Source organism: Eschrichtius robustus, chromosome 13, assembly GCF_028021215.1.
Source record: "Eschrichtius robustus isolate mEscRob2 chromosome 13, mEscRob2.pri, whole genome shotgun sequence".
NCBI classification, from domain to species: domain Eukaryota; kingdom Metazoa; phylum Chordata; class Mammalia; order Artiodactyla; family Eschrichtiidae; genus Eschrichtius; species Eschrichtius robustus.
The window spans coordinates 89,287,931-89,315,468 of NC_090836.1; the positions used below are offsets into that span (position 1 = coordinate 89,287,931).

Here is a 27,538-nt window from a genome sequence, read left to right on the forward strand (position 1 = left end):
TACTGAAAAGAAAAGAGCTCCTAATGGCCAGAGCTGGGCAAAATTTGAGCAATAAAATAAAGTAGTATTGGCATATACCCTGAGAAAACCATAATTCAAAAACAGTCATGTACCACAATGTTCACTGCAGCACTATTGACAATAGCCAGGACATGGAAGCAACCTAAGTGTCCATCGACAGAAGAATGGATAAAGAAGATGTGACACATATATAGAATAGAATATTACTCAGCTATAAAAAGAAACTAAATTGAGGTATTTGTAGTGAGGTGGATGGACCTAGAGTCTGTCATACAGAGTGAAGTAAGTCAGAAAGAGAAAAACAAATACCATATGCTAACACATATATATAGAATCCACCCCCCCCAAAAAAAGGTTCTGAAGAACCTAGGCACAGGACAGGAATAAAGACGCAGATGTAGAGAATGGACCTGAGGACACGGGGAGGGGGAAGGGTAAGCTGCAACGAAGTGAGAGTGTGACATGGACATATATACACTACCAAATGTAAAACAGATAGCTAGTGGGAAGCAGCTGCATAGCACAGGGAGATCAGCTCGGTGCTTTGTGACGACCTAGAGGGGTGGGATAGGGAGGGTGGGAGGGAGGCTCAAGAGGGAGGGGATATGGGGCTATATGTATGCATCTAGCTGATTCACTTTGTTATACAGCAGAAACTAACACAACATTGTAAAGCAATTATACTCCAATAAAGATGTTACAAAATAATAAAATAGTATTGGATTATAACCCAAAGTATAAAAGAAATGTCCATGAGTCCATACTGACATAAATAAATGACTGAATAAATGGGAGAAATAGACAGTCTCATGCAGAAAAATTCTCTTTCCAGCTCTGCCCAGCGACCTTGCCTGTCATTACCAAAAACGCCCACTAGGGAGTACCTCAAACAGGCTGCTCCCTCCACCCCCAACCTCTCACCCGCCCCCAGAACACATCTGATGAATCTCTTTTTATCAGGTCGACTTTCTTCCTGTGCTCTGTCATTCTTGTCACGAGCTCAGAATTCTCCCAGCTGTTTTCTGAGCTACTGTGGCTCCCCTGTCACAGCTCTCAGAGGAAACATGCATTAGGGAGTAGAACTTGCAAACGCGTTAGCAGAAGTGAGAAGAAGCTGTGGAGGTGGAGGGGGCAGCTCTTGCTGGGGGGGCTTTACAATTTTTTTTCCATTTTTATCTATCATTTTTCTGGATTTGGCGAGAAGGGGTGAGATTTCAGTGTTGGCCATTCTGCCATCTTGAAACTGGTCTGCCCTCTAAAATGTGGAAACAATAGAGTTGTTTCTTTCCTTTCTCCTTAATAGCAATTTTTCCTTCCTATAACCAGCCAAATGCCCCCTGCAAAACCACAGTGTATGGATTGGCAATTTAGTTTCCCAAAATTCAGTTGTAACTGTGCAGGTTTTCCATATTTAAAACCATTTTTTTTCTGTCTCTGGTTTCCCAAAGACTCTTTGACCTTACAATTAAAACAGCAACGGCAACTACCAAATGACTGCACTAAAGACCACACCTCTTGACTCAGTGTTGTGAACTGTCGTCATATCCGTCACTGACACCTGAGTTCAGAAGAATGGACAGTGTGTGTCTTACCCCTGGAGTTGATGCCATACCCTTCAGAGAGGGGACTCTCCTGCACTTGGGTGAACAACTCAGGTGGACTTGATTTTCTCACAGATATTTCAGTCTGTAATTCTTGATTCTACTGTTATTATTTCAATCTTATAGAAATAGTTTAGGGGAAGGTAGAAAAACTAATATTTGTCAAGCACATCCCACCTGCCTGCTATTTCGTTCCAGACACTTGATGTTTTAAATTTTCCCTACCACCTCGTGAGGTAGGAATCACTACTCCCTTCTTTTTTTTATATTTTAAGTAGGTGCAATTTATTTTTACGAAAATTGTGCATTAATAAAGCCATTGAAATCCAAATATAACAAATATCTTTCTTCAGTGTTGTACAAGTCTTCTTTTGTGAACCAAAATGTAAAATATTTCTCCTCTATGAATTGGGAAATTGGGATTGACATTCTACCCCCTTCTGATGAATGAGAAACTTGAGTCTTGGAGGTTAAATGAACTGCCGGAGGTTGAGCTGCTCATTCAGGGGCAGGATTCAAACCCAGCATTCACATCTCTAGAACACACCAAACAGAAGTGGATCTATTTAACTGAAAACATTGTGGAAAACATGGTCTCCCAATAATTACTCTTCATTCAGCCCTTATAATATACATACTTTATTCCTAATCTTTGTGAAATCTGTAAGGTAGTTATCATCACTGTTTTATGAAGAAGGAAACTGATCCTCAAAGAGGTTGATTTGCCTAAAGTCAGGCCCATGGTTGCATAAGGGTGGAACTGAGATTAGAACCCAGGTGCATGTTGTTTCAGAGCTGTGCTTTTTTGGTAAATCAGCTGGCTTTCTGGTGAATTCACTGATAGTGACTGTTTATTGAGGTCTAATTATATGCCAGACACTTAATGGGAGAAATGTTCACATATTGAAGTCTGGGGAAGCCATTCTGGCTTATACATGAGCTAACTTGAATTTTATGCTGACTAAAACAGCCTGTTTATGGCCTATCAAACATACATTGTACATCTGCTTTAATCACTAAAGAAAAGGGTGCATTGACCAGAAGTAAAGAATGTCCATGTTAAAAATAATGATTAAATGCCTCCCTTCCTGGGATGCCAATTCTGGTCCTCCCTGTGCCAAGGCCATACTGACTCACTGTGTACATGCTGATTTTTTTTTTTTTTTTAAACCTTGAAGGAAGGTATCCTTGACTTGTTTGATGTTCTTTGTTCTGACAAGATATAAAACTGTGCTGAAAACCATGCTTCTCTAGAGCAGTTCCTCAGAGTTATCTGAGAGGCTGTCTCCCAGGCTATAGTCCTCAGTTTGGCTCAAATAAAACTCTTTTCTGTTCCTATTGTTGTTTGGTTATTGATTATTTGTGTTGACACACTGAGCCCTTATCATCCATCAGAATGTAATGAAGTTCCTGGTGTGTTTGCCACTGCACTACATGAAAATGCCTGGAAGAGTTTTACACATGTGTAGAGTGTGTTTGGAGTGGTCTGACTTAAAATGTGGTGTTCACAAAAGTCCTTTTGGAAATGCCGGAAAATATACTTCAAAGAGACAGGATATCTTCATCCAGAGCAGCTGAAACTAGAGACAAACAGAGGCTCTGTGTGACTGCAGATTTAGAAGTTGCTGGTATTAAGATCTATGGATAAAATGTATGTTGGCTCCAAATATACATCCTAAGTGAAAAGTCATAAAGGCAAATTGCAGTGATTGATTTACAGTCCAACTTCTCCCTCTACATGGGCATCTTTAGGTAAATGTTCTATGGATGGTAACAACGGGGTTAAAACATTTTTTTAAATTTGATGATGGGGGATGACGGAAAAGTTCTGGAGATGGATAGTGGTGACGGGTATACAACAATGTGAATGAACTTAATGCCACAGAACTGTGCGCTAAAAATGGTTAAAATGCTAAATTTTATGTTATGTATATTTTACCACAATAAAAAAGTGCACAAATTTAAAAAATTAAAAATAAGTTTAATGATGAGTAATGATTCTCCTGTATAACAATGAGGTGGCCAATAAGTAATACAACATAGATAGAGCCCCTCTGTTGAAAAAAATGCATTTTTGGTAACTATTTGAATCATCGAAAATAGGTTTATTGAGGGATAGAATACCAAATTAGTAGCTCAATATGGCTCCAAAGTTAGTGTAATGTTTATTAAAATGGAGATTCTGATGTCAGATATATACTGAAAAGAGAAACATGACAACACAGCCCAGGCCAGAGGGCGTTTCCATGCTCCCTGTCAACAACACCCACAGGTAAATGTAGCACTCCATCTTTCAGTCTGGGTTAGCTAAGTGATGGAAGACTTTAGTTGTAAGTCAACCTTTGAATTTAAATGAAATTTAAATCCACCATAGTTAAAAGAATTTCTCCTGAATCAGTCATATATGCTCTGAACATGCTAGAAAATTGCTCACCATTACCAAACAATATGTAATTGTGTATGCACTCATACACAATTTGTGCTTTGGAGAATAAAGGAAAAGTACGACATGGTTCCTATTCTTAAGAAGCATGTCATCTAACCTTATTTGCCAAGCAGAAATAGAGACACAGACGTAGAGGACAAATGTATGGATACCAAGGAGTTAAGGGGTGGGGTGGGAGGAATCGGGAGATTGGGATTGACACATATAGACTATTGATACTATGTACAAAATAGACAACTGAGGGGAACATACTGTGTAGCACAGGGAACTCTACTTAATGCACTGTGGTGACCTAAATAGGAGGGAAATCCAAAAGGGAGGGGATATATGTATATGTATGGCTGATTCATTTTGCTGTGCAGTAGAAGCTAACACAACATTATAAAGCAACTAAACTCCAATAAAAATTAATTTTAAAAAAGTTATAGAAATATTTTGAAAAAAATTATAAAATGTAAAATACTTAAAAAAAAAAAATGTGTCTAGTTAGACACTAGCCTTCCATTAGTTTCTAGAGTAGATCAAGCTCATTCTCTCCTCAAGGACTTTGCATTTGCATTTCCTTTGTCTGAAATGCTAAGCCTCCATAGGTTTTCACATGTGGCCCTTTCTAGAAACACAGATTGTAGCTCAAAGCCCTACAGAGGGCTTCTTCTCTGAACATCTCATGTAAGGTACTCTGCTTCCCTCTGCTCTACTGATATCATCATCATCTGATTGATTTTCAATCTCCACTCTAGAATATAGCTCCCATACAGACTTTATTATCTGAGTTGTTTACCAATGTGCCCCAGCTCCTAGAATAATGCCTAGCATAAAAGAGGTGCTCAATAAATATTTGAGTTAAATTGAATCAATCGGCTAGGTAGATTCAAATATTTGTCGAATTAAAAGTCTAGGATGAGTGATGTGGCCCACTGACACACAGCTAGGAAGGGGTAAAGCTGGGATGTGAGCTCTGCTTATTCCTGCCTGTCATTATACCTAGGAAACCAAAGTCATAAGTAAGAAAATCTTGGCAAACCTGAGATGTAGCCCAGAGGTCAAAGAAGATGAGGAAAGAGAAAAGGTCATGGGGTGTCAGGTGCAAAGCAGAGAGGAAATGGTGAGGAAGAGGGGGCAGGAACAGTCTACTGTACAGAGACCTGGCAATTTGACAGGAGAGGGGACAGAATCGCCAACTCTCTGGACAGCAGGCTGCTCCTCTTCCTCGCCATTTCCTCTTTGCACCTGACAGCCCATGATCTTTTTTTTTTTTTCTTTTTAAGAGCCTGAACAATGACTAAATGCTAATTAGAGATAGGGATTGATTGTCTAGAAAAGTAATAATTATGAAGGAACTCAAAAAATAATGAAAATTTGAACAATCCAGAAGCGTTTTAAAAAGAAAAAAGTATCTGTAATCATATCATCCAGAGGAAAAAACATTTAAAACATTTTGATGGTTTTAAAAATTGGAATCATTCCATCAGTCATTTTGTACACAGTGCTGGTTGCACATTGTCACAAATGTTTTTCTAACTCATCAAAGGATTTTTCAAATATGAATTCATTGACTGTATAACATATTGTATTTAATCTTTAAATATTTAATCTTTTTTTAAACTTTTAGGCTGTTTGCAAATGAGAAATTTCAAGCTGAAAATTGCTGCAATGTACATTCTGATTATTCTCTTAGAACAGATTTCTAGAAGTGGGATCAGTAGGTCAAAGAATATATTTTTCAGGTAAAAATTTTGCATTATTTTTTGAAGAAGTAATACCCACACGGTTCAAAAATCAAAATGATATAAAAAGTATGCACTGACAAGTCTTGTTCCTGTCCCCGTCACTGGGCACCCTATTGCTCTTTGTCCCCATAAGTAACAATTCCCCCCCCCCTTTTTCCAGTGTTTCTTTCTCAAATATTTATCCTTATTTCCCTCATTCTTACAAAAAAGGAGAATATTTTACACACTTTTCCATGCCTTGCCTTTTTCACCTCATTCTTTCTCCTGGATGTCTCCCCCTATCAGTTTGTAGAGATATTTCTCACTCCTCTTGTCTCCCAGTTGTGCTATGTTCAATGGTGTGATTGTACCACAATTTATTCCACCAGGACCCTGAGTTGTTTTCCTTTGCGATTATAAACAAAGCTACAATGAATAACCTTGAAGTACACCATTACATAGATATTTGGGAATATCTGTATTTAGATTCCAAAAATTGGATGTCGAGTGACCTCTAGGGTGTGCGGGGCTCCAGGAAAAGCTTTGCAAGGCCCTGGACCTCATAAGCAATTTGAATTTTAAATATTTTACAAAAGTCTTGGGCCCATATGAAGTATACAGATATATCGATGAAAATTTGGTATAATGAGTAGAAAAGAGGTACTTACCTCTTTGTTGATTGTTCAATGAATGCAAAGATTCTTCATAGCGTCCAGGCACCATCTTCTGTGTTCTTTATCATCAAATGTGCCATTCCTGGCTAATGTCTCCCACTGTGAAGATAAAGAGAGTAAAACTGTTATTACTTGCAATGCTCTGGCTCTTCAGGACCTATTTGTATGGAAACAGTATAGATTTTCTGGCCTCTGCAGTTCCCTAATACCATTTATTTACTGCTATTTACGACATTACTCGTGTTGCTGCATCATCCATCTTACCCCAGTGAATATGGACTTCCAACGGCTTTCTCAAAGGTCGTTCTCGTGCTTTGTTAATGGCAGCCACAAACACTCGTCTTACCAGAGGTGTGCAGGAAACCGTGAACGATAATTTGTTTTCTGATCATATAAAATTTGCCATTTGGAATTCTATAGTATAAATGCAGAACAACACGTTTTCCAACCATGCCGTCTCTTGAACCCTTAGGCTGTGGTTACTGCATTTCTAGGTGTGATTTCTTTCAGTGTTGACTGCACCCTGACAAAGATTCAAATTTTAGTCAGGCTCTGGAAACTTCTCCTAGGTCCATCTATGCACTTCCTTGTAAAATCCAGTTTTAGCAAGAACCCTAAGTCAGTTTAACCAGAACCCCTTACCCCTGATATCTGATCACTCTCGATATCTGATGGGTTCTTCATCTTCCACCTTCTCCCAGGCAATGTTTGATAACCCTGGCCTGTCTTCAGCAAAGAATCCTGTTAGGTCAGTTTAGCCAGAATTGCTCTTATTCCTGATGTTTCCTCTTAGTAATTTTCCATCCACTCACACCCACCCTGCTCTTTTGCTTGTGCTGTATTTGGAGTTGAGCCCCGCCTCTCTCCCACACTGTAAAATCCCACTGCAGTTGTCCCTATATCTATCACGATGGTCCTGAGTCAAGATGGTGCCTTACCATCTTTAACAAGTGTCGTTGGATACTTTGTTAACAACCCCTGCCTTCCACACACTGTCACCATTGGGGAGCCTAGGCGAGGGCCCAGGAGCATATTGAGAAGAATGGTCCCATCCACCCACACAGTGAATGGCTGTCCAGTACAATTTAAGACTGACCTGGGAGAGCATGGCATTACCACATCAACTGGAGGCAAGAAAGGACATCCATTGGAAGGGCCAATTGTGGAGCCTTCTGGGGAGAAAGCAGTGGCTACCCCTGGCGGACTGCCTGACACATAGCGTGGAGCCTGCAGGAGGGTGGGGAGACCCTCCCAGCTGCAAGCAGTGGGGGCAGAGAGTAAAGGATGCCTGCAACCACCTCCCCACATTTGGATGCTCTAGGCCAGAAATGATGCTGCAATCAGAATGTTGACGAAAGAGATCTGAGGTTCAAGTCCAAGGACTGTCTGCTTCTGGCAACTGGAGCCCATACAGGACCAGATTCAGGTTGGGCAGCCTACCCGGATGGCACTGCTGATCCTGGCTAGTCCCAGGTACCGAAGGGGGACTTAAAAGTAAAATCTGAGGAAGCAGGGGTGGGTGAACTTTTTTGTGTGTAAGGCCCAGAGAGTAAATACTTTAGGTTTTGCAGGTTGTTTGGTCTCTTTGCCAGCTACTCAATTCTGCTGTTATAGAGGAAAAGCAGCCAAAAATATTTGGTTACAGTATGTAAGCAAATGGGCATGGCAACATTCTAATAAAACTATTTACAAAAATAGGCAGTGAACTGGATTTAGCCCACTGGCCATACCTTTATAATCACTGCACGTGGCAGAGGGCTCAGGGCAGGGGCTTCACTTGGCTGGGTCTGATGGTGGGACTATAGGATCAAATGGTAAGTGCATCTGTAATTTTAGTAGATATGGCCAGATTCCCCTGTACAGAGTTATTATCATTTTATCATGGTAAAATTATCATTTACCACTAGCAATTTTGTCTGTTTCCCTACAGCCTTGCCAAGAGACTGTTCTGACTTTGCATTTTTGCCAATTTGATAGGTAAGAAGTGGTATCTCAGTGTGGTTTTCTTTTTTTTCTTTTTAAGGGATTAGCTTGGGAAGAGTGAGAGGAAGAGCCTTCAAAGATATGGGTGCAGCACAGGCAAATGCCCTGGGGAAGTAAAGAGGTTGTCCAGTTGAAGAAATTTTTTTAAATGTATTTATTTTATTTTTTATTTTATTTATTTATTTTTTTGGCCATGCTACATGGCATGCAGGATCTTCCCTGACCAGGGATGGAACCCACGCCCCCTGTAGTGGAAGTGCAGAGTCTTAACCACTGGACCGCCAGGGAAGTCCCAGTGTGGTTTTAATTAGCACTTCTTTTATTTTGAGCAATTATTGAGCATCTATTTTGTTTTACTATGTCTTTGGCTATTATACTATTGGGTTGTTGGTCTTTTTCTTCCTGATTTATAGAAGTTCTTTATATATTAAGGAGATTAGCCCTTAATGCGTATTCTGTAGTTGTTGGAATAGTGGTCTATACATGTCAATTAGGTCAAAGAGGTTGATACTGTTGTTTAAATGTTTAAGATACCTAGTAGTCAAGTGGAGTTGTTCAACAGGCATTTGGAAATACAAATGTGTTTCCTTAATTTCTCTTTCTGATCTTTCATTGTTAGTGTATAGAAATGCAAGAAATTTCTGTGTATTAATTTTGTATCCTGCAACCTTACCAAATACATTGATGAGCTCTAGTAGTTTTCTGATAGCATCTTTAGGATTCTCTATGTATAATATCATGTCATCTGCAAACAGTGACAGTTTTACTTCTTCTTTCTCAATTTGGATTCCTTTTTCTTCTCCGATTGCTGTGGCTAGGACTTCCAAAACTATGTTGAATAAAAGTGGTGCAGAGTAGGCATCCTTGTCTTGTTCCTGCTCTTAGAGGAAATGCTTTCAACTTTTCACTGTTGCATATGATGTTAGCTGTGGGTTTGTCATATACGGCCTTTATTATGTTGAGGTATGATAAAACCTGGAGATAAAAACTCTGGAGAGTTTTTATCATAAATTGGTGTTGAATTTTGTCAAAAGCTTTTTCTGCATTTATTGAGATGATCATATGGTTTTTATTCTTCAGTTTGTTAATGTGGTGTATCACACTGATTGATTTGCTGATATTGAAGAATACTTGCATCCCTGGGATAAATCCCACTTGAACTGATCCTACTTCATCAGGACTTCCTTGGCGGTCCAGTGGTTAAGACTTCACCTTCCAATGCAGGGGGTGTGGGTTCGATCCCTGGTTGGGGAGCTAAGATCCCACATGCCTCACGACCAAAAACCCAAAACATAAAACAGAAGCAATATTGTAACAAATTCAATAAAAACTTTAAAAATTGTCCACATTAAAAAAAGTCTTTAAAATAAAATCCCAGTTGATCATGGTGTATGATCCTTTTAATGTATTGTTGGATTCGGTTTGCTAGTATTTTGTTGAGGATTTTTGCATCTATGTTCATCAGTGATATTGGCCTGTAATTTTCTTTTTTTATGGTATCTTTGTCTGGTTTTGGTATCAGGGTGATGGTGGCCTCATAGAATGAGTTTGGGAGTGTTCCCCTGTAATTTTTTGCAATAGTTTCAGAAGGATAGGTGTTAACTCTTCTCTAAATGTTTGATAGAATTCACCTGTGAAGCCATCTGGTCCTGGACTTTTGTTGGAAGTTTTTAAAATCAGAGTTTCAATTTCAGTGCTTGTGATTGGTCTGTTCATGTTTTCTATTTCTTCCTGGTTCAGTCTTGGAAGATTGTACCTTTCTAAGAATTTGTCAGTTTCTTCCAGGTTGTCCATTTTATTGGCACATAGCTGCTTGCAGTAGTCTCTTATGATCCCTTGTATTTCTGTGGTTTCAGTTGTAACTTTTTTCATTTCCTATTTTATTGATTTAAGCCATCTCCTTTTTTTTTCATGAGTCTGGCTAAAGGTTTATCAATTTTATCTTTTCAAAGAACCAGCTTTTAGTTTCACTGACCTTTTCTATTGTTTTCTTCATTTCTATTTCATTTATTTTTGCTGATATTTATGATTTCTTTCCTTCTACTAACTTTGGGTTTTGTTTGTTCTTCTTTCTGTAGTTGCTTTAGGTGTAAGGTTATGTTTTTCTTGTTTCCAGAGGTAAGACTGTATTGCTATAAACTTTCCTTTTAGAACTGCTTTTGCTGCATCCCATAGGTTTTGGATCGTTGTGTTTTCATTTTCATTTGTCTCTAAGCATTTCCTCTGTGATTTCTCCAGTGATCCATTGGTTGTTTAGTATGGAAATACAAATGTGGAACTCGGGTGAGAGTCCAGACTGAGAAATTTAGGAATAATAGGTATAGATGGCATTTGAAACAATGAGATAGGTGAGGTCACCTACAGATAAAAAATAGAGAAATGGTAATAAAAACTGAGCTGTAGGCCATTCCAACACTTAGAGACTGAGAGGTGGAGGAACCACCAGCAAGAGAGAGAGGAGGCTTCCAGTGGTGCAGAAAAGAAAGCAAAAGGCAGACTTTTTTGTAAGCCAAGTGAAGAAAGTATTTCAAGGAGGAAGGAGACTCTGTCATATACCTTTAGAGGCTGAGTAAGATGAGGACTTTTATTGAGAACTGATCTCTGGATTTGCAACATGGAGACTGCTGGTGACCCTGACGGGGTACTTTCAGTAGAGTGGTGGGGACAAAAGCCTGATCTCCCAGAGAGAGAAGTGATTAGAGAAATAGAGGAGGTTGCTGGGCAGTTGAGGGTTAACTTGATGTCTGAGGTTATGAATGTAAAGATCTGTCCTAGCAGTCATGGGTTCTTCATGAACCATATTCAGCTGTTCAAATGTAGGCAAAGGATAGGCAGAGAGCTGTATTTAACCAGAGCTGTCCAGTAAGTATGAAGGAGGCAGTTGAGGATGTACAGATTGATGGGCCAAGGAACCTAAGCTGAATAATGAGGAGAGACCCTAACAGTGAAAAAGTGGTAAAGCAATGGAGTGGAGATCTAGGTATGGTCAAAGCCCAATTTATTATGCTCATAAACACAACATATATACACGGACCACCCAGTCTCTTCTGGGTGAGTTCCACACAGGCTCAGTGTTCATCTGGTTTATCAAGAAGTAAGTACAACAAGGCTGGGTAAATACATCTTAAATTTTATTATTTGGTTTACAACAATTCAAAGATGGCAGATGCCCATTATAAATGGGTATACTATACTAGAGCTATATCATAAGGCAAGGAAGCCCAATTACTGAAAGACCCTTCAAAATGTACTTCCCTTGGCTACATCATTGACAGTCTACGTCGTGGAATTTTTGATGTCTCCCAGAAGATACATTACCATCAGTTTCTATTTTATTAGGTTCTAAGAAACTTTATTTTTTAAAGAAAAAAATGATTGGAGGGAAAAAATAAAAAATGTCTTTGAAAAGACTATCTGTATTTAAATAAAGTGCCTGATAAATTAGTGAAGGGAAGAAGTTTAGAAAGCAAACTTATGTTGTATAAAAATAAATATTGTGAATTTGCTGTATATAAGACTGATAATAAATGATTTTTGTGGGTAGGCAAAGTTATCTTATTGGTTCCACTTATGAAAACGCTTTCAAAAAACCAGTAAAATTTTTTAAAAGGAATTTAAACCTCTTTTATAAATTAATTCAGCTAATTGGTGACTGGTTTTTCCATGTCTTTATTTTTTTTCCCGTTACATGTCTTTTAGACATTTTGTTGCTGTAACCAAGATTGGGTAGCAAAAGAGAGAGGGGACAGAACCCATATCAATCATCCTAGTTATCTATTAGCATCTCATGGAAAATGGCTAGATCTGGGAAGGGTGGTGGCAATTAAATATTCTATGAAATAAGGCATTGTTCTTTCTTCCAAAGTATTCATTTATCTTTGATTTCCTTGGTCTTAGGAACATGAATAATTTAGAGTTGGCTATACTTACCATCAAGATATATTAAGTGAAGATTTCCCTGTCTGAAATTGGAGAGACGTAGCAATACTCTATTCTACTTTAGAAAATCCTGTTTCTCTAGTTGATTTCCTATCAGTTAATGAGTTAGGTACTCTTGGTACATTTGGAGGGTCACAGAAATAGAACTGGCTTAGGAGACTGGAGACCTGTACTTAATCACAATTTGGGTACTCTGTAGCTGTGCAACATTAAAAATGTACCTTCTCTGATTTTCAGTTTCTTCTGCTGTAAAATAGAGATAGGAATATCTACCTGACCTATTTCACATGTACTGTTGTGAGTACTAAATAATATATGTATTTGAATGTGTTTTGGAATATGTAATGCACTAAAGTTGTTGGTAAATGCTTTAAAAATGTGGTTTCCTGTGCACTTCTTTAGGTTAAAAAAATGAAAATAGAAATCACTGGGAAATATAAATCCTTCTGAATCATATAGCCCAAATGTAAATAATTTACAAATGCTTTACAATAAAATCCAAGAAATTATTTATGGATATTTTAAAAATAAAAAATCTTGCAGCTAAATAGTCATCAACTTAATCATTCTTTCTTTTATAAGAATGTTCACTATGTGACAATATAACTCTCCAAAGGAGAAATTCTATAATTAGTTCAGTTCTCTGCCTCAGTAGCTTCATTATAAGGCAGAAGAAATGGAATAAATTTTCAAAATAAGCAAAAATATATAACTCTAAACCACAGTCCCCTTATTTTAAAGAGCTTAATAGGAACACTTCCCCCAATATATTTATAAACAACCTACTACTTATATAATGTTAACACTAATTGACAACTTAAACCACAACGATCAAAGTCAATGTGCATTTCTTCTTCCCTTTATCAGTTAAATTATTAAACATCTGACAGTCTTGAGAGATTCCACTGCATTTTTTAAAAAAATGAACTATATGTAATATAAAAATGCTTACCTATTGAATAACTAAGGTGTTGATCAAGTGTTCAGAATACAATCAGAGTTTTAGAAAAATATTTGAGAAACATAGTAGTGTACCTGATAGTCTCCCACGTAGAAATAAGCCTGTGCAAACAGATGATGTGCACAGGCATGAACAATAACCGAAGTAACCCCACCAATTTCTCCTTTAAAATGGTAAGCCTACAAGTTTCAATAGAGTTCTTAAGAGGAGTGAATGAATCATTTGCTCATTCTAAATCTTATGATAGCTTGGTTATATTAAATGGTACAGTTTTTTTTAATGAGAAGAAAGTATTAATTATAAGGTAGGTAACAAATACTAAATTCTGGCCAGTAGCAAAATTTTTGCACCACATGACAAAAGCATACCAATAAAATGTGCTAAAGAATAACCACAGAATGCTAATATCCCACTATGATCTTTGCTATCAACAATTTTTAGCAAAGATTTAGCTCTCCATCAAAAGCTTCTGTCTCTTTCACACACCACACACACACACACACACACACTCGATTTCTCACATCATCTTGTTTCTACAAACACAGCTCATGTTATCTCATTTTGGACTATTAAGTCTTCAGAAAAAGATCAACATTCTTTCAACAAATCAATGATCAAAACTGACCCACTGATGGGACGTCCCTGGCGGTCCAGTGGTTAGCACTCTGAGCTCCCAATGCAGGGGCACGGGTTCGATCCTTGGTCAGGCAACTAAGAGCCCGCATGCCACATGGCACGGCCAAAAAAAAAAAAAAAATGACCCATTGCTTTCATTAAAGGCCATTCTGTGTTTAAAGGGTAGCCTGCCGAGAACTTGCAGAGTTGAAATTAAATTAGCATCAGCACAGGGAAATTCATACAAACAGGTAAAAGTGAGTTTATCTCATACTCAGCAGAACATATTGAGGTCAGGTTAGGAGCAAAGTAATTGGTAAATGGATCCTCAGCTGGCAGAGAGGTGGGCATAGTTAGAACTATTACAAGCTTGGTTGGGCCCCTTTCATTTTAAAGTCTGCTTTGCAGTACAACACATCTGTGAGACAAGAAAGGCTAAACCAGAACTCTGTTTCCTTTAACGTGGCATTATGAGTTAAACAGTAATACATTACATTTCTGCTACGTCTGTGGTTTTAAAATTATTCATTGTAAACATCCTATATTCTTTCCTATTTAATTAATTTCAGAGCTTGAGCTTGTGTCTATGTCTATGTCAAATTATCATTTATTCTATGAAAAGCAGCACAAATACTGTTCATTCTGGTTTCAGCACAAATTCTTTAAAAAAAAAAAGTTAAGGCCATTTAATGGAATCAGGGCCAACTGAAGATTACCCTCGCAGAAATCAAACTACTGAATTAAAATTTTTGAAAAAGAGCCATAAGTGGTTGTCTTTGTGTTTTCCTTCTTGGTAACTTGAGAGCAGTTTGTAGGATTTATTAGTCTCCAACATCTCCATCTCGATCTCCAATAAGCCAAAGAAAATGAAAACTTAAGGCTAACAAGGCTGTCCCGAGCAGATCACCCAATGCCGTCAGATAGGGGATGGAGAAGCTATCTGGGTCCTTTCCTTTCCTCCAGAAATGATGGACCATCCAGTCAGCGATCCACAGCAAGGTAAACACCTAGAAGAGAACACCAAAGATTACTCCTGTTGCCTGGACAGTCCTAGCCCAGTAAACATGGCCGTAAGCCTAAGCCACTGCTCTCTGAAGGGAAGAGCATGCGTCTAAGTCAAGAACCTCACTGGAAAAGAAGAAAGAGTTAATTGACAGTAACATTTTCTTTTCACAAGAAAAATACTATGTATCACTGCAATTAATAAAGTTTTTCTTCAACTTGTCACATATATCTTCTCATTTTCTTCCAGCCTTCCCCAAACCACCATGTTCCTTACATTTAATAGTATTGTACATTTTGCCAAACCACTGTTGTTTCAACTTCTTCCTATATGATAAATCTGTGAAGAAGGAAGAAGACATACGAAGAAGGAAATAAAAATTAAAATAAGGAATAACATTCTCCTATTGCAGGTACAATCAAATAAAATAAAGATGGAGAACTGACCATTCACTTACTAATTATAAGGCCATTGGTGGCTTGTCAAGGAAAACTTTGGTTCAATGGAAAGAACAGTCACCAGAAGGTAAGTGCACTGAGGAGTGACTTGTTGATACAGATACAGATATATTTATAGACAGACAGGGTCAAAATATTTCAAAGGGCTATTCAAACACTAAGGTGATATAAGTAAGTATTTTCTAGGATATCAGGAATATTAAGACCTTTGTAATGCTTTGAATTTTGGGATCAGATACATGATTTTTTTCTTTCATCCATTTAGAGTAAGAGGATTCTCTAATTTTCAAACACCTAAAGTATTAAAAGGGATTTGGGATTAGAGAGGTTAATGTTCACTGGTTTGGGACAAGTTGGCAAGTACAGGATACTGGTTAAGAGCATATCTCTATACCTGCTGGCTAACTATAGGCAAGTTACTTAACCTCTCTATGTCTCTAAATGAACATTAGAGATGATAATGGCATCTGCTCTCATGAGCATGTTGTGAGGATTAAATAACAGACTGAATAATTCAGTGCCTGGCACACAATACACTTTCAATAGACGTCTGCCATTAGTTGATTTTAACAGTGTCACTGCTATTACATTGCTATTTGTGGTAGTGAGAACACTGGTATGTATAGGAGGAAGCCCGCCTAGGTCTAGCCGAGCCCAGGGTCTGTGACCTTTCACTACTCCGACAAGTAGGCCATGAAGGTGAGGTGTCTGCCTTGGGTTCCAAACTTCTGTGCTGTGGTTTAGCTCTGACACCTTTACCAGGAAGGATGGTGGCTTGTCCAAGCTGAGAGCCATATACTTAATCCAAAGGAGGGAACTTCACATGTCTTTGGACATCAGTCAGAGAGAGAGGTTGTACTTTAAGTCCCGTTTTCTTTTGTATGAGGCTGATTCTTCCTTAGTGTTTCATGGCAAAGACTGTTTTGGAATCATATTGTCCTGTTCTTCAGGACAATCTGTTTTGCGTGTGGAGGAAGCATGGAATGTTAGAAATAATCCTGGATTTGGAAGTCATAAGATCTGGATTTGATTTCCACTTTGGCCATTTATCAGCTATATGACTCTGGGCAAGCTTCTTACCATTAACCCTCAATTTCCTCATTTGAGGAGAACAAAACCAAAACGGGCCTGATATCTGCCATACTTACTTTGAGATAATTAATAAGAGCCTCGGTTTAGGAAGATGAAGAGAAAGGTAAAAAGGCAGCACAGTCTCAAGTTACATTAATAAAAGCATAGTGTACAGACCGAGAGAGTGTCACCCACTGGACCCTGGATGGGTCAGGCCACAACTCGGCAGTGTGTTAGGAACTTGCTCACCCCTGTGCTTCCAGCACCTAGCAGAGTGACTAGCTCACAAAGTAGACCCTTGATATCTGACTGAGGGCATAAGAATCAGCGGGAGACAAGGTCATTCATATAAGAGACTCCTATGAGAACAAGAACTGTTTGTCCTGGGCAAGGAGGGCAGGAGATGTAAACTTAAGAAGGTTATTGTGTCAGGAGACACTAGCTTATAACACACAGTGTCAGAGGGTAGAGTTTTAGGGTAAAGGGTAAAAGTTACCAAAAGTCACCAAAACAACTTAAAAAAAAAACCCAATTTGGGCTGTCTATAAATGTAAAAAATTATGTAGTAAACTCTGTATTACTGGAGTATATGAAGGTTCAATAAAGAAATTTGTTGATTGTGTGAGTAATATGTACTGGAGGAAACAAAATTCTTAAAGACTATGAGGGTAGCTATTTTCTCTGGGATTGGCAGGAAATACAAACAAATAAATCCATATTGTATATTTTTTATAACATTACGTATTTATATATTAATAATATGAGTATATTTATATAAATTTATATAACATACATCATACATATGTGATATATAATTTACTAATTCGTGGTATAACATTTACACTGAATGGGAGATTTGTCTAGAACAGGGGTTGGCAAACTATAGCCCATGCGCCAAATTCAACCTGCTGCCTGTTTTTTGTAAATAAAATTTTATTGGAACACAACTCTACTCATTTGCTTACTTATTGTGTATTTAGTCTATTATTTAATCCTCACAACCTTCTTATGAAGTAGGTACTGTTATCATCTCTAATGTTCACTTGGAGAAAGTGAGTCAGAGAGGGTAAAAAAACTGTTTTAGTACTACGATGACAGAATTATGTAGTTGGGACAGAGACCATATGGTCCACAAACACAAAATAGAACTAAAATGGCATCCTTACCTCATACTCCCAAATAAATTCCAGGTAAAGACAAATATAAAAAGCAATACTTGGACTTCCCTTGTGGCACAGTGGTTAAGAATCCACCTGCCAATGCAGGGGACACGGGTTCGAGCCCTGGTCTGGGAAGATCCCACGTGCCGTGGAGCAACTAAGCCCATGCACCACAACTACTGAGGCTGTGCTCTAGAGCCCGCAAGCCACAACTACTGAGCCGGCGCACCTAGAGCCCGGGCTCCGCAGTAAGAGAAGCCACCGCAATGAGAAGCCCGCGCAATGCAAAGAAGAGTAGCCCCCGCTCGCCGCAACTAGAGAAAGCCCACGTGCAGCAATGAAGACTCAACGCAGCCAAAAATAGATAAATAAATAAATTTATTAAAAAAAAAAAAAAGCAATATCTGCCTAGGCATACCTTACAAAAAAAAAAGCAATACTCAAAAAGTTTTATAAGAAAATGTAAGAGAAGGTCTTTAAGACCTTGATATAGGGAATGATTTCATAAATAAAATGCATAATATATTAAAGGAGCTGTTTATAACTTACATTAAAGATTCCTGTGGTTCAATAAATACCATAAATAAAGTTAAAAATCATGCCCCAGGCTTGGAAAAAAATCTCTGCACTACACAGAACTGACAAAAAAATTAGTATTCAAATAGTAAGAGAATATCCAGAGAACTCCTACAGTTCATTAGAAAGAGAAACAATCCAACAGAATAGAAGAGGAAACCTAAAGCTCTAATAAACATATGAAAAGACGCCCAACCTCACTAATAATATGGGGATGTAAATTAAAACCACACTGAACTCCATTTCATATCCAACTGACTGACAGAAATCACCTTTTAAACAACAATAATAGTGAACATTGTTTTTGAAATGGCCCTTTATGGGGCCATGCAGTATTCAAAGAGGTTAACGTGTATGAACTGATTTAATTTTCAAAACATCTCTGTAAAATGCTATTGATTTTTACTATCCCTATTTGAGGTATGAGGAAACAAAGGCATTTATAGAGTATAAGAAGTCTGCCCAAGATCACACAGCTCATAAGTAGTCAGGCTCAAACTCATCCACTCAAGTTTAGTCTAACACTAAAGCCCAAGTTCTCATCCATCAGTGAAGTACATTGTCTTGGTAAAAAAGAACTCCACATTGGCAACATGCACAATTATTAATACTTTGGAGAGTAATGTGGCACTGCGTGTTAAGTGTGAAGATGTGCAGCTCCTTAGTTCAGGATTTCCACTAGAAACAATGATTTTTTTCCCTCTTGCAACCCTAAAAGGATAAAACTATGTAGGCTAAAGGAGGCTAGCCTAAGGGGCTCTGCTGGGCCCAGGTCCCATGTGGCTACCCAAGGACCAGGAAGACCAATATCTTGGTGTACTGTATGCATGCATACTAAGAGAGATGTGCAAGGATATTCACTGCATCACTGTTGTAAAAGCCGAAAATTGGAAATAACCTGGAATGTCTATTGAAACAAGAAGGGCTAAATTAACTGTTAGGTCATACAACTGAGCACTTATATAGAAGCTAAAATGAATGAAAAAGAGGGACTTCCCTGGTAGCGTAGTGGATAAGACTCTGCGCTCCCAATGCAGGGGGCACGGGTTCGACCCCTGGTCAGGGAAATGGATCCCACGTGCATGCCGCAACTAAGAGTTCCCATGCCACAACTAAGGAGCTGGCGAGCTCCAACTAAGGAGCCCTGGAGCTGCAACTAAGGAGCCTGCCTGCCTCAACTAAGGAGTCCATGTGCTGCAACTAAGGAGCTGGCAAGCCACCACTAAGGAGCCTGCCTGCTGCCACTAAGACCCGGTACAACCAAATAAATAAATATTTGAAAAATAAATAAATGAAATGAATGAAAAAGAGCTACATGAATCAATATGAGTATGTCCCAAAAGCGTAAGGCTGAATGAAAAAAGCAGTATAAACAAACGATTCTAATAAGGTTTATAAATATGAAACACAACACGTTATTTATAGATACACACATCTGTAGCAATAGTATAAAAACATGCATGGCAACGATACACACCAATTTAGAATGCTAATAACTGCTAGGAAGAGAATGAAATAAGACCAGGAAGGGATATCTAGGAGGTACCAACCATAGGTATGATGTATTTTTATTGAGCATTTTGAAATAGTTGCTTAAATAATTTGTTAATGGTTGATAGAGCTGGGTGGTAATTCCATGGTTATCTTATTTCCTATCATTTCCTGTACATTTGTGTTTCGTAATACAAAGTGTAAGCAGCTGGGGCAGCGGCAACTCACTGACCAGGGCTGCCCGGGCTACTACTTAAATACCTACCCAGGGGGATGCCTGAGAAAGGAAGGCAGCAAGTATGCCCTGTAGAATCCATGACAAGTTTGGACTTGTAAGGACCAAGTAGTGCTGAGGCTAACACCAAAGGATTATTTTAAAGTCTGTGAATGACTCTTCACGAAGATGGTGCCGCAGGGGAAGAAGGAAGCCGCTGACCTCCCAAAGCCGAAGCCAGAACAAAGGCTTTGAAGGTCAAGAAAGCAGTGTTGAAAGGCATCCACAGCAAAAAAAAAAGATCTGGATGTCATCCGCCTTCTGATGGCCCAAAACACTGTGGCTCAGGAAGCAGCCCAAATATCCTCAGAAGAGCACCCCTAGGAGAAACAAGCTTGACCACTATGCCATGACCAAGTTCCCCCTCACCACTGAGTCAGCCATAAAGAAAACAGAAGGCAATAACACACTGGGGTTCACTGTGGATGTCAAGGCCAACAAGCACCAAATTAAACAGGTTGTGAAGAAACTCTATGACACTGACGTGGCTAAGGTCAACACCCTGATCAGGCCTGACGGAGAGAAGAAGGCATATGTCTGACTGGCTCCTGACTATGATGCTTTGGATGTTGCCAACAAAACTGGGATCATCTAAACTGTGTCCAGCTGGCTAATTCTAAATATAAAAGTTTTGACTATAAAAAAAATAAAAATAAAAGTCTGTGAATGGAGTAAGCAAATGTCTTCAATCTCTCATCATTCTTTCAACTGTCCTGCCCAGGTGGGAGAATAAAGGGATGTATTCTAGAGAAACTGAATGGGAATGACTCAGGTCTCAAGGATACCAGACACTACGAGGTACTGGCAGAGGATGACGATGAATTGGAAGTCTGCACAGTTAACAGTGGGATTCTTTCAGACCTTTATTTTGTTCCAAGAACAGAGGCAGGCGGGAGTATAACTCCCCAGAGAGGAGGTTAGATGTTCAAACTTGCAGGGCTCCCCGTGAAATGGCCAACCACCCCCGATCCTCCAACAGTAAAGTGCCCAGTCAACAGTCTTCTCCCACCTCCAAGCTACTTAACCTCTCCATGCCTCAGATGCCTTCCTGTACAATAGGGAAAACAATCCCTCTCTCATAGAGATGACGAGATGAGCATTAAACAGGGCAGAGCACTTAGAACAGTGCTGGACACATAGAAAGAACATAATAACTATTTGCCATGAATTAAAAGAAACCAGGTCATATATGAAGTAACAAGAATCTGACTTTTCAACAGCAGCACTAGTAGAAAAGGGAGCGATACCTTCAAAATCCTGAGAGAAGAGTATTTCCAGTCTATAATTCTGTGCCCAGTTTATCAACTGAGTGTTGAGGGTAAACTATAGTCATCTTAAGACATGCAGGCACTCAGAAAAATTCTCCCATGTTCCCTTTGGAACTTTCTTGAAAATGTTTTGATGCAAAATGAGGGAGAGAACCAAGAAAGAGAAAGACCTGAGATCCAGAAAATAGAAGTGCCAACCTAAGAGAGAGTGAGGGAAACCTCCAGGGGAAGAGCTGTGCAGTGGGCTGGCGACAGAGTCCAGACAGAGCTGGAGGGTGGAGTGCTCTGGAAATGAAGTCTCCAGGATAAAGGCAAATTGGTAAATTATCTGATATAACAGAGTTTGGGGGAAGGGACTAATTATAGGTGGGTGACAGTTGTGATGGAACATTTGAAAAAAATTAAGGATAGGTATAAAGAAAACTATGTGAGTGAAAAAATAGGGCAATTATCTCCAGAAAAAATTGAAGAGAGATAAAAAGAAAGGAAATATATTGCAATACACAATGTGGCTCTGTGATAAAGGATATTTACAGCCAAAGAATATAAATAATATTTATTAAATAAAAATTGAGCCTTACTACATTAGGAGGATGAAAGTTGGGGAAATAAGGCATAGAGTAAGATAGCTAAATGATAACTATAGGTCCACAGATAAGTTTTTAAATTGATAAAGCAAAATTAGCAATCCAAGTACAATATAGAGATAAATAACAGAAGATAGCTGAAGGAGCTCTGGAGGACTATTAGTACTGAGCATTTTACTCTCCCCAACATGTAAAATATCTTTTGTTAACATACATAAAATATCTTTTTTCAATAGGTGATGCATACATGAAGTATGCATGAAGTAAATTTAATGTAACTGGTCTTAAAATATTAAATAGTATAAAATGAATATAATGAAATAGAAGGTATCAGCATGTGATAAAAAAGAAAGTACCAGCATGTACCACACACAGTAAGAATATTTCATAAAACTTTAATTTCAGCTATGAAATTATATATACTTACATATAAATAAAATATATAAATATGCGTGCATTTATTTAAATATAAACATATTTCTTACTGAGGTCAAAAACATTTGAAAGCTACTGATCAAACATGTACATCTTACCTGTTGTGTTCTAGGGATCTAACATGTAAATCCCCAGAAGGGGAAAACTATGTCTTCTTTCTATTTGATCTCTTGGTTTCTGGAAAAATACTTATACATGATAAGCCTGAAACCAACGGCTGGTGTTGAAGGGGCTCTATCACTGAATAACTGTGTTACTGTCAACAAGTGAAAAAACCTCTAAGTCTTAGTTTCCTCATCTCTAAAATGAGACTCACGGGCTAGCTGCAGAAATGAAACAAGATAATACATGTAAAGTGTTAAGCAAATGTTTGGTACATAGTAAGTACTCAATAAATATTAGTGCCATCATCATTGATCATCAATTTTTACGCTGTCTCAGAATTTACCACCTTTATTTAAAAGGTAATTGGAATAGAGGCATGACTTTTCACCTTTCTGAGCCTTAGTTCGGGCTTCTTTAAGATGGAAGAATTGGGAGAGACCTCCAAGATGGCGGAAGAGTAAGACGTGGAGATCACCTTCCTCCCCACAAATACATCAGAAATACATCTACATGTGGAACAACTCCTGCAGAACACCTACTGAACGCTGGCAGAAGACCTCAGACTTCCCAAAAGGCAAGAAACTCCCCACGTACCTGGGGAGGGCAAAAGGAAAAAGAAAAAACAGAGACAAAAGAATAGGGACAGGACCTGCCCCTCTAGGAGGGAGCTGTGAAGGAGGAAAAGTTTCCACACACTAGGAAGGCCCTTCATGGGTGGAGACGGGGAGTGGTCGGGGGGAAGCTTCGGAGCCATGGAGGAGAGTGCAGCAACAGGGGTACAGAGGGCAAAGCGGAGAGATTTCTGCACAGAAGATCGGTGCCGACCAGCACTCACCAGCCCGAGAGGCTTGTCTGCTCACCCGCCGGGGCGGGTGGGGGCTGGGAGCTGAGGCTCGGGTTTCGGAGGTCAGATCCCAGGGAGAGGACTGGGGTTGGCTGTGTGAACACAGCCTGAAGGGGGCTAGTGAGCCACAGCTAGCCGGGAGGGAGTCCAGGAAAAAGTCTGGAGCTGCCGAAGAGGCGAGAGACCATTGTTTCGGGGTGCGCGAGGAGAGGGGATTCAGAGCGCCGCCTAAACGAGCTCCAGAGACAGGTGTGAGCTGTGGCTATCAGCGCGGACGCCAGAGATGGGCATGAGACGCTAAGGCTGTTGCTGCGGCCACCAAGAAGCCTGTGTGCAAGCACAGGTCACTCTCCACACCTCCCCTCCTGGGAGCCTGTGCAGCCCGCCACTGCCAGGGTTCCGTGATCCAGGGACAACTTCCGCAGGAGAACACACGGTGTGCCTCAGGCTGGTGCAACGTCAGGCTGGCCTCTGCTGCCACAGCCTCGCCCCGCATCCGTACCCCTCCCTCCCCCCACGGCCTGAGTGAGCCAGAGCCCCCTAATCAGCTGCTCCTTTAACCCCGTCCTGTCTGAGCAAAGAACAGATGCCCTCAGGCGACCTACATGCAGAGGCAGGGGCAGATCCAAAGCTGAACCCCAGGAGCTGTGCGAACAAAGAAGAGAAAGGGAAATTTCTCCCAGCAGCCTCAGGAGCAGAGGATTAAAGCTCCACAATCAACCTGAGGTACCTTGCATCTGTGGAATACCTGAGTAGACAACGAATCATCCCAAAATTAAGGCAGTGGACTTTGGGAGCAACGATATACATATATATTTTTCCTTTTTCTCTTTTTGTGAGTGTGTATGTGTATGCTTCTTTATGTGATTTTTCTGTATAGCTTTGCTTTTACCATTTGTCCTAGGGTTCTGTCTGTCCGTTTTTTTTGTTTGTTTCTTTCTTTTTTTAGTATAGTTTTTAGCAGTTGTTATCATTGGTGGATTTGTTTTTTGTTTGGTTGTTCTCTTCTTTCTTTTCTTCTTCTTTTTTTATTACTTTTTAATTTTTTTATCTTTAATAATTATTTTTTATTTTAATCATTTTATTATTTTTTTCTTTCTTTCTTTCTTTTTTTCTCCCTTTTCTTCTGAGCCGTGTGGCTGACAGGGTCTTGGTGCTCTGGCTGGGTGTCAGGCCTGTGCCTCTGAGGTGGGAGAGCCGAGTTCAGGACATTTGTCCACCAGAGACCTCCTGGCTGCACGTAATATCAAACTGTGAAAGCTCTCCCAGAGATCTCCAACTCAACGCTAACCCAGCTCCACTCAACGACCAGCAAGCTACAGTGCTGGACACCCTATGCCAAACAACTAACAAGACAGGAACACAACCCCACCCATTAGCAGAGAGGCTGCCTAAAATCATAATAAGGTCACAGACACCCCAAAACATACTACTGGACGTGGACGTGCCCACCAGAAAGACAAGATCCAACCTCATTCTCCAGAACACAGGCACCAGTCCCCTCCACCAGGAAGCCTACACAATCCACCTAACCAACCTTAGCCACTGGGGCAGACACCAAAAACAATGGGAACTACGAACCTGCAGCCTGCAAAAAGGAGACCCCAAATGTAGTAAGTAAAGCAAAATGAGAAGACAGAGAAACACACAGCAAATGAAGGAGCAAGGTAAAAACCCACCAGACCTAACAAATGAAGAGGAAATAGGCAGTCTACCTGAAAAAGAATTCAGAGTAATGACAGTAAAGATGATCCAAAATCTTGGAAATAGAATGGAGAAAATATAAGAAACGTTTAATAAGGACCTAGAAGAACTAAAGAGCAAACAAACAATGATGAACAACACAATAAATGAAATTAAAAATTCTCTAGAAGGAATCAATAGCAGAATAACTGAGGCAGAAGAACGGATAAGTGACCTGGAAGATAAAATAGTGGAAATAACTACTGCAGAGCAGAATAAAGAAAAAAGAATGAAGAGAATTGAGGACAGTCTCAGAGACCTCTGGGACAACATTAAATGCACCAACATTCAAACTATACGGGTCCCAGAAGAAGAAGAGATAAAGAAAGGGACTGAGAAAATATTTGAAGAGATTAGAGTTGAAAACTTCCGTAATATGGGAAAGGAAATAGTCAATCAAGTCCAGGAAGCACAGAGAGTCCCATACAAGATAAATCCAAGGAGAAACACACAAAGACACATATTAATCAAACTATCAAAAATTAAATTCAAAGAAAACATTAAAAGCAGCAAGGGAAAAGCAACAAATAACATACAAGGGAATCCCCATAAGGTTAACAGCTGATGTTTCAGCAGAAACTCTGCAAGCCAGAAGGGAGTGGCAGGACATATTTCAAGTGATGAAAGGGAAAAACCTACAACCAAGATTACTCTACCCAGCAAGGATCTCATTCAGATTTGACGGAGAAATTAAAACCTTTACAGACAGGCAAAAGGTAAAAGAATTCAGCACCACCAAACCAGCTTTACAACAAATGCTACAGGAACTTCTCTAGCAAGGAAACACAAGAGAAGGAAAAGACCTACAATAACAAACCCCAAACAATTAAGAAAATGGTAAATGGAACATACATATTGATGATTACCTTAAATGTAAATGGATTAAATGCTCCAACCAAAAAAAAGAGACTGGCTGAATGGACACAAAAACACGACCCATATATATGCTGTCTACAAGAGACCCACTTCAGACCTATGGACACAAACAGACTGAAAGTGAGGGGATGGAAAAAGATATTCCACGCAAATGGATATCAAAAGAAAGCTGGAGTAGCAATTCTCATATCAGAGAAAATAGGCTCTAAGATAAAGGCTATTACAAGAGACAAAGAAGGACACTACATAATGATCAAGGGATCAATCCAAGAAGAAGATAGAACAATTGTAAATATTTATGCACCCAACATAGGAGCACCTCAGTACATAAGGCAAATGCTAACAGCCATAAAAGGGGAAATTGACAGTAACACAATCATGGTAGGGGACTTTAACACCCCACTTTCACCAATGGACAGATCATCCAAAATGGAAATAAATAAGGAAACACAAGCTTTAAATGATACATTAAACAAGATGGACTTAATTGATATTTATAGGACATTCCATCCAAAAACAGCAGATTACACTTTCTTCTCAAGTGCTCATGGAACATTCACCAGCATCGATCATATCTTGGGTCACAAGTCAAGCCTTGGTAAATTTAAGAAAATTGAAATCGTATCAAGTGTCTTTTCCAACCACAATGCTATGAGACTAGATATCAATTACAGGAAAAATATCTGTAAAAAATACAAACACATGGAGGCTAAACAATACACTACTTAATAACCAAGAGATTACTGAAGAAGTCAAAGAGGAAATCAAAAAATACCTAGAAACAAATGACAATGAAAACACGACGACCCAAAACCTATGGGATGCAGCAAAAGTAGTTCTAAGAGGGAATTTTATAGCAATACAATCCTACCTCAAGAAACAAGAAACATCTCAAATAAACAACCTAACCTTACACCTAAAGCAATTAGAGAAAGAACAACAAAAAACCCCCAAAGTTAGCAGAAGAAAGAAATCATAAAGTTCAGATCAGAAATAAATGAAAAAGAAATGAGGAAAACAACAGCAATGACCAATAAAACTAAAAGCTGGTTCTTTGAGAAGATAAACAAAATTGATAAACCATTAGCCAGACTCATCAAGAAAAAACAGGGAGAAGACTCAAATCAATAGAATTAGAAATGAAAAAGGAGAAGTAACAAGTGACACTGCAGAAATACAAAGGATCATGAGAGATTACTACAAGCAACTTTATGCCAATAAAATGGACAACCTGGAAGAGATGGACAACTTCTTAGAAAAGCACAACCTTCCAAGACTGAACCAGGAAGAAACAGAAAATATGAACAGACCAATCACAAGTAATGAAATTGAAACTGTGATTACAAATTTTCCAACAAATAAAAGCCCAGGACAAGATGGCTTCACAGGCAAATTCTATAAAACACTGAGAAGAGCTAACACCTATCCTTCTCAAACTCTTCCAAAATATGGCAGAGGGAGGAACACTCCCAAACTCATTCTACGAGACGACCATCACCCTGATACCAAAACCAGACAAAGGTGCCACAAAAAAAGAAAACTACAGGCCAATATCACTGATGAACGTAGATGGAAAAATCCTCAACAAAATACTAGCAAACAGAATCCAACAGCACATTAAAAGGACCATACACCATGATCAAGTGGGGTTTATCCCAAGAATGCAAGGATTCTTCAATATACACAAATCAATTAATG

At 39.1% G+C, this 27,538-nt stretch overlaps 1 protein-coding gene and 1 pseudogene across 4 annotated transcripts in view; one reads left to right on the top strand and one right to left on the bottom strand.

Moving 5' to 3' along the window:
• Positions 1-12,914: 12,914 nt before the first annotated feature.
• Positions 12,915-27,538, bottom strand: part of SLC41A2 (solute carrier family 41 member 2) — a 130,799-nt gene continuing 116,175 nt past the window's right edge. For all 4 annotated transcript variants that reach the window (XM_068561228.1, XM_068561229.1, XM_068561230.1 and 1 more), the window contains exon 11: positions 12,915-14,956. In XM_068561228.1, the coding sequence (XP_068417329.1) occupies positions 14,771-14,956 (186 nt within the window). In that variant the 3' untranslated portion in view covers positions 12,915-14,770. The remainder of the gene's footprint in view (positions 14,957-27,538) is intronic.
• Positions 20,112-20,577, top strand: LOC137775455 (large ribosomal subunit protein uL23 pseudogene; annotated as a pseudogene).